This window comes from Cebus imitator, unplaced genomic scaffold (assembly GCF_001604975.1).
Source record: "Cebus imitator isolate Cc_AM_T3 unplaced genomic scaffold, Cebus_imitator-1.0 Scaffold4, whole genome shotgun sequence".
NCBI lineage: Eukaryota > Metazoa > Chordata > Mammalia > Primates > Cebidae > Cebus > Cebus imitator.
In genome coordinates this window covers 348387-356567 of record NW_016107319.1, presented here as the reverse complement: position 1 = coordinate 356567, position 8181 = coordinate 348387, and the positions used below count along the sequence as shown (strand labels likewise).

General features: G+C 40.9%; 2 protein-coding genes and 1 non-coding gene across 5 annotated transcripts in view; 1 reads left to right on the top strand and 2 right to left on the bottom strand.

Moving 5' to 3' along the window:
* The window catches only part of CEP20 (centrosomal protein 20), a 24064-nt gene that overhangs the window by 12263 nt on the left and 3620 nt on the right, over nucleotides 1–8181 (bottom strand). For 2 of the 3 annotated variants that reach the window (XM_017533153.2, XM_017533159.2), the window contains exons 2-3: nucleotides 7351–7548; nucleotides 2626–2710 (exon numbers count right to left, since the gene is read on the bottom strand). In XM_017533153.2, the coding sequence (XP_017388642.1) occupies nucleotides 2626–2710; nucleotides 7351–7548 (283 nt within the window). The remainder of the gene's footprint in view (nucleotides 1–2625; nucleotides 2711–7350; nucleotides 7549–8181) is intronic. The other variant, XM_037740130.1, reaches the window with a different exon arrangement.
* On the bottom strand, nucleotides 207–313 carry LOC119472219. Its single transcript, XR_005201338.1, has one exon. It is a non-coding gene; the product is annotated as a U6 spliceosomal RNA (small nuclear RNA).
* Nucleotides 2892–3551, top strand: LOC108307507 (40S ribosomal protein S26-like). Its single transcript, XM_017532865.1, has 2 exons — nucleotides 2892–2942; nucleotides 3042–3551. The coding sequence occupies exons 1-2, from the start codon at nucleotides 2892–2894 to the stop codon at nucleotides 3417–3419; spliced, it is 429 nt and encodes a 142-aa protein (XP_017388354.1). The 3' UTR covers nucleotides 3420–3551.

Here is an 8181-nt window from a genome sequence, read left to right as displayed (position 1 = left end):
AAAAAAAAAAAAAAAAAAAAAAAAAAAAAAAAAAAAAGAAAAGAAAAAATCATAATACGTGATTATGGCAAACTTTGTGAATGCAAATCACTGAAGCATGAAAAACCAGGGCTTAAAGAAGTTATCTAAGTTTCAAAAAATAAAGCTGTTTCAGCAACTTTTTTTTTTGCTTCCTCATCCTCTCTCAAACTTACTTCTCTTTTAAAAAAAATATAAAACGTTTCACAAATATGCATGTCATATCTTTGCTGGGGCCATGCTAATCTTCTCTGTATTGCTCCAGTTTTAGTCTATGTGCTGCCAAAGCGAGCACAAACTTCTTACTTAATACTTTCATCTAAAGTAAGTTCTCAAAAGCTACCAAGAAGCCAATAGGAGTATAATCATTGCTTATTTCCATCAACTGCTAAGTGTAAAATATCCTGTACTAAACGATGTAATACCTCACTGCTCATACTGAGTCATACTTATATTCAACAAATTATTTTTCTTGCTGTTCTCAATTGTACAATTTTTATACTTTCCAAAACTGGGATTGTAGTGGTTCACGCCTATAATCCCAGCACTTTGGGAGGCTGAAGCAGGTGGACGGCTTGAGCCCAGGAACTGGAGACCAGCCTGGCTAACATGGTAAAACACCACCTCTACAAAAAATACAAAAATTAGTCAGGCATGATGCCGTGTGCCTGTAATTCTAGCTACGTGGGAGACTGAGATGGGAGGATCACTTGAACCCAGGAGTTCGAGGCTGCAGTGAGCCATGATCAAGCCACTGTACTCTAGAGCCTGGGTGCCAGAGTGAAACCCTGCCTTGAAAAACAAAAAAACACAGCACTTTGGTAGGAGGAGGGGGTCAGATCACTTGAGGCCAGGAGTTTGAGACCGGCCTGGCCAACAAGGCGAAACCCCATCTCTACTAAAAAATATGAAAAAAAAAATTAGCAGAGTGTGGTGGTGGGCACCTGTAATCCCAGGTACTTGGGAGACTGAGGCGGGAGAATTGCTTGAACCCAGGAAGCAGAAGTCGCAGTGAGCTGAGATGGGGCCACTGCATGCCAGCCTGGCCGATAGAGCAAGACCTTATCTCAAAACAAACAAAAAACCAAACCACACACACAGGAAGATGAGGGGAAGAGAAAGGAAAATGCCATAAAGGAGTTAATATCTGAACAGGGCCAACAGAAAGGAAAGATGCTCCAATAGGAGGCGTTAAGAGGGAGAAAGTGATCTGGGGCTTCTAGGCTAAGGGATTAGTTTACCAAGGCAAAGAAGCATAAAGCTGCCAAGTGTCTTCAGGGCACAATCAGAAATCAGGTGTGAGGCCAGGCGCGGTGGCTCACACCTGTAATCCCAGCACTTTGGGAGGCCAAGGCGGGTGGATCACGAGGTCAAGAGATCGAGACCATCCTGGTCAACATGGTGAAACCCCGTCTCTACTAAAAATACAAAACATTAGCTGGGCATGGTGGCGCGTGCCTGTAGTCCCAGCTACTCAGGAGGCTGAGGCAGGAGAATTGCCTGAACCCGGGAGGCGGAGGTTGCGGTGAGCCAAGATCACGCCATTGCACTCCAGCCTGGGTAACGAGAGTGAAACTCCATCTCAAAAAAAAAAAAAAAAAAAAGAAATACTGAAATAGAAAAAGAAAAAAAAACTAAGAAAACTAGAAAGTGGTCATCCTCCTTACAAGAGCATATTCCATCTGTATTTACAGCCGCCGCCCATCACTTGCATCACTGCCTGAACTCCACCTCTTGATGGCAGCACTAGATTCTCAGAGGACCGGGAACCCTGCTGTGAACTGTGCATTCAAGGGATCTGGGTTGGGGGCTCCTTATGAGAATCTAATGCCTGATGATCTCTCACTGTCGCCCACCATAGTTGGTGAGAGGAGGTGAATGGAGGGCAACAGAGGGAGTAATTGTAACGAAAGCAGAGGGCTGATTCAGTAATCTTGGCAGAAAAAGGAATTCAACCAGAAGCTTGGGGTTGGGCGTTCATAGACTTTTTTTTTTTTTAGGAAAGGAAAGAACTGAGTACATTCCTAAGTTGAAGTGGAGGAAGAGTTAAATATGAATAAAACAGCTGACAAAGCAAAGCCTCAGAGGCCAGGTGCAGGGGACTCATGCCTGCAACCCTAGCACTTTGGGAGGCCAAGGCAAGAAGATCACTTGAGATCAGGAGTTCAAGACCAACCTGGGCAACAAAGTGAGGCTTCCTCTCTACAAAAATAATTTGAAAATACAAATAAAAGTTAAACATTTACTTGGTATATTTTCAGAGTTTTGGGAAAAGAAAAAGAAAAAAAAAAGTTAAAATTATAATTTAAAAGAAAGAAAGAAAGAAAGAAAAGAACAAAGACTTAGAAGGAGCAAGCATCAAGAAGTCAAAAGGTGCTAACCCCAGTAAGAAGTAGAGATGCTTAGTCACTCTGAGGCCACAGGAATTTTAGCTTCGGCAAACACAGACCTTATCTGACTTGTTCACTGCTGCACACACTGGATTTAATACAATGCTTGACACACACTAGATCTGAATAAATACTTGCTGAATTAAAAAGAAGCAAAACCACCATGCACAATTATGACTAATACAATATTTAGAAACTTCTTTAAAAAAATTCTTACATTGTATTATCCTTTGATTCTTCAAATGCATTTAGTTCATGGATGAGAAACTGTCTGTCCAATGGAACTACAGGTTGACCAGATTCTGGGAGAAAGAAATTTATGAGAACACTGAGTCTATTAAACTAAAAAGCAAATAGGATTTTGGTAAGATTCACATTTACCAAATACACATTTTTCAGACTTTGGAAGAACAATGATAACACATACCAAGACAGATTCAATTGCATGTGATTTTATGACTTTCAAAATATCTCTTTTGTTAAATGCATGTCTTAATACAGTTTAACACAAATTTGCTTTTTAAATTCCACAGTGTTTGGGTGCAAAAATACTGTTTCTATATCCAAACTACAATACTAAATTTTAGAAGACTGCTTACCAATAAGTTATTTTTGAAAAGAATATCCATTTAGTGGTTTTCTTTCTCTGCTGCGAGCTTCCAAGACGAAAAGGAAAGAAGGAACAACAGTAGTGCCAAAAAGGGCCATGGCCATGTTCAGCCTATTTGCTGCACGAAATGTGCCCGATGCGTGCCCAAGGACAGGACCATTAAGAAATTTGTCATTCCAAACATAATGGAGGCCGCAGCAGTCAGGGATATTTCTGAAGCGTGCGTCTTTGATGCCTATGTACTTCCCAGGCTCTATGTGAAGCTACATTACTGTGTGAGTTGTGCAATTCACAATAAAGTAGTCAGGAGTCGATCTCCCGAAGCCCGCAAGGACCGAACACCCCCACCCCGATTTAGAACTGTAGGTGCTGCCCCAGAACCCCCACCAAAACCCATGTAAGGAGCTGAGTAAAAGATTGAAGGCAACTATTCTCTGGAGAAAAATAACATAGATATTGTACTTGATATTGCTTATTAAGTGTATCTGTGCCAGATAGGGTGGGGATTTTGTGTGTGTTCGACCAAGTGTGAAGTGACAAGTAGTATTTTCATGGGGAAGAAAGCTTATTTATGTAATGTTTTTTTTTTTGTTGGGGGGGAGGGGTGGGAGGAGATGGAGTCTTGCTCTGTTGCCCAGGCTGCAGTGCAGTGGCGCTATCTCAGCTCACTGCAACCTCTGCCTCCTGGGTTCAAGCCATTCTCCTGCCTTGGCTTTCCAAGTAGCTAGGATTAGAGACGCATGCTACCATACCCAGCTAATTTTTTGTATTTTTAGTAGAGATGCGGTTTTACTATATTGGCCAGGCTGGTCTGGAACTCCTGACCTCAGATAATTCACCCCTTAGGCCTCCCAAAGTGCTGGGATTACAGGCGTGAGCCACCACGTCCGGCTATTCATTTAAATTAAACCTTGTTTACAGTCATGTCCTTGGCCTCACAACTTGCATACCTGTGTGAAATAAAAAGGAGTTTAGGCAAAAAAAAAAAAAAAAGGAAAAAAAGAATATCCATTTAGTGATAATAATTATAAAGGAAAATTAAATTAACCTTAAGTGTGGGGCAACTGGAACTTTCACACTTTGCTGGTGGGAAAGCACAATGATACAGCCACTTTGGAAAACAGTTGAGCAGTTTTCTTATAAAGGTGAGCATGCGTGCGCTTAACCACACAACCCAGCAATCCTCCTCTTAGCTTTTTACCCCAGATTAATGAAAACTTATGTTCTCACAGAAACCTGTATGTAAATGTTTATGGCAGCTTCGTTTCTAACTGCCAAAACTAGAAACAATCCAGTGTCCATCAACTGGTAATAGATGAGCAAACTAGCACAGCCACGCAATGGAACACTATTCAAAGGAAAAACAAACATGGCTGAATCTCTTATGTATTATGCTAAGTGAAAAGAGGCAGACTCAAAAGGCTACATCCTGTATGGTTCCATCTATAGCAACGGTCCCCAACTGCAAAGCCACAGATTAGAAATTGGGCAGCACAGAAGGAGGTGAGCAGTGGGCAAGCAAGTGAGAGAAGCTTCATCCGTATTTACAACTGCTGCCCATCACTTGCATCACTGCCTGAGCTCCACCCTCCTGTTGGCAGCACTAGATTCTCATAGGACCGGGAACCCTACTGTGAACTGCGCAGGAGAGGGATCTGGGTTGCAGACTCCTTATGAGAATCTAATGCCTGATGATCTCTCACTGTTGACCATCACCCCCAGGTGGGACTGTCTAGTTGCAGAAACAAGCTCACGGTTCCCACTGATTCTACATTATGGTGAGTTGTATCATTATTTCATTATATATTACAATGTGATAACAGAAATAAAATGCACAATAAATGAAGTGTCCTTAAATCATCCCAAACCATCCTCCCAGGTCCATGGAAAAACTGTCTTCCTCAAAACCGGTCCCTGGTGCCAAAAAGGCTGGTGATATCTTGTTTGTGATTGTGGTGGTAATTATGCAACTGCAGGAATCTGACTAAAACCATAGAAATGGACAGTTTAAAAGGTAAATTTAATTGTATTTAAATTATATCCCAGTTTTCTTAAAAAGCCAAAACATTTAATATGAAAACCTGACTATTGTCACTATATTTCATTCTAGTGAATCCCAAGACAGCTAACCCATGATATTTTCATAATTTTCTTCTTTTCTGGGTGTAACTGGTATGATACAGCCATCTACAACAAACTAGGGAAAGTAGAGATGCTGATATCAAAGGTGCTGAAACCAATAAAAATCACCAGTTTTTATGTAGTTAAGATGTATGTTTAATATTAAATAAAGGATCTGTAATGAAAAATTCTAACTTCACAAAGAATTCATTCTCTCTTCCAAAATCTACTTTCTGGTCTCGTTTCTTTACTGAGGCTCATCTCTGAGGCACTCAGTAGTCAAAGCAGAGACAGAACCTGAAACAAGGTAATCCAATGATGCACATTCAGGGTGCCTTGGACCGCCCCCCAACTGCATCCCCACCACTCTAACTTGAGGGTAACCAGGATTCTGACTTATTTATATCCAGTCTCTCCTCACTTTCTTGAGAGACGGTATTTAAAAAGTCAGTAGATATTAAAAATATTCTCACCACTCAATAACTGTTACACTTCAAGAGAAAATTTACTTCTTAAGAAATAAAATTTAACAGATAGAGGAAATTTATATTATCCCCAAAATCATTCTATGTCTGCTATCACTAGGCCTCCTATTACTAGGATGAATTTGGAGTTTCCCTGCTGATTGAGTTTGGATATTTATCCCTGCCCAAATCTCATGCTGAAATATACTCCCCAGTGTTGGAGGTGGGACCTGGTGGGAGTTGTTTGGGTCATGGGGGTGGATCCCTCATGGCTTGGTGCTGTCCTTAACACGGTGAGTGGATTCTCCTGAGATCTGATCATTTAAAGTGTGTGGGACTAACCTTCCCCACCCTTGGCCCTGCTTTCGCAATGCAACGTGGTGAGTAAAAGCTCCCCAAGGCCTCCCAGAAGGCATGCAGATGCCAATGCCATGCCTGTACAGTCTGTAGAACCGTAAGCTACGTAAATCTCTCTTCTTCACAAATTACCCAGTCTCAGGTATTTTGTTTTTTTTTTTACTTTTCTCTTAATTTTTCTTCGCCAGCTGCCACGTAATCAGGTATTTCTTTATCGCAATTCAAGAACAACCTAATATACCTGCCTAGTCCTTTATAAATACCATGCTTTTACATACATACATTTGTAACTACACCTAACCACTACATAGTAGTAATATTTTAAAGTTTTATCTCCATTATATATATAGATATATATATATACACATACACATATATATAGATATCCACATATCTACATATATATATATATAGATAGAGAGAGAGAGAGAGAGAGAGAGAGAGAGAGAGAGAGTGTGTGTTTTTTGTTGTTGTTTTTTTTTTTAAAGAGGCAGGGATTAGGTGCCCAGGAGTTCAATATCAGTTTGGGCAACATAGGGAGAACTCATTTCCACAAATAATAAAAAAAATTAGCTGGGCATGAAGGCATGTACCTATGGTCCCACCTACTTGGGAGGCTGAGGCAAGAAGACTGCTTGAGCCCATGGTTAAAGTTGCAATAAGCCATGATTGCACCACTGCAGTCTAGCCTGTGCAACACAGCGAGACCCTGTCTCTGGAGGGAAAAAAAAACAGAGAGAGAGAAACAGATTCCCACTCTGTTGCCCAGACTGGAGTGCAGTGTTGCGATCATGGCTCACTGTAGCCTTGACCACATGGGCTCAAGTGATCCCCCTCCCCCGCCCCCGCCCAGCTGCAGCTAGGAGTACAGATGCGTGCCACCGTGAATGGCTAATTTTAAAAATTCTTTTGTAGAGATGGGGTTCTCCCTATGTTGCCCAGGCTGGTCTCAAACTCCTGGGCTCAAGTAATCTTCCTACCTTGGCCTCCAAAAGCACTGAGATTACAGGTGTGAGCTACCCACACAGCCTATTTTTAAATAAATAATATATTTAATCTGTGTATATTTTCAAAACTTAATACATATTAAAAAACTGGTGGCAAATAGGACAGAATGTCAACAATTGCTTATTCTCAGTACCAGGAATAATAAATGATTTTTCCAAATATATGCCTAGTTTAGGTGATTATTTAGTTGTGTATTCTCCCTACAATATAATATGCCTTATGAGAATTTGTTTAAGCTACTGAAAGAACCCAAGTGATTTTTGTGTCCCTGTCACCCAGATGACACCGTTTGGTAAGAGAATTCAATTTCTAGGCCAAACACTTTCTGAGAATTGGGGGAAAGGAAGAAATAGATTTTATGTAATAAACAATAACCACTTACCTGCTATGAGGACAGATGCGGTATACTTATATTTGTTGAATTCTAAATACTCCCGAATTAATTCATTAATTAGAAGGTTTTCATGAGACAATGATGGTCGGGGTTCACGGTCATCATCCAGGGCACTGAAAACTTCGGCTCGGATCCTTGCTTTTAAATGCCCTAATACCCCTTTTTTTTCCAAGGTGTCCTTTAAAACTGTTCGATATAAAATATTAAGGCTTCAGTTACAGAGTAAATTTGTCATTCTGGGGCATACTTTGAATAGAAATGTTCAAAAGGTAAATGGTACAACAGCAGCTCTCAATCAAAACTATGTGACAAATTATTAAACTATTACACTAACTATCATGAGCCATGTTCATACTAAAAAATACAGTTCCCATGTTGCAGTGAGTTAGTCTTAATATACTTGAGCAAATTCAAGTTCATTCTTACATCATCAGCACTGTCAGGGGCTGTAGTCTAACACACATTCTTTAGTGAGGGGAAAAGGCAGGGAATAGCATCATAATTGCTTACTGGGTCCTGAACTGAATCCCCAGACTCTCATGTGTTTTCAAGAGTGTCTGCCACTGCAGACAGGTTCTGCTTGTCACTAACAACCCCTGGTCTAGAAAGATGATTAAAGAAAACAAGCAGACTGGGCGAGGTGGCTCACACCTGTAATCCCAGCACTTTGGGAGGCCAAGGTGGGTGGATTACCTGAGGTCGGGAGTTCGAGATCAGCCTGACCAATGTGGAAAAACCCTGTCTCTATTTTAAAAATCCAAAATTAGCTGGGTGTAGTGGTGCATGCCTGTAGTCCCAGCTACTCAGGAGGCTGAGGCA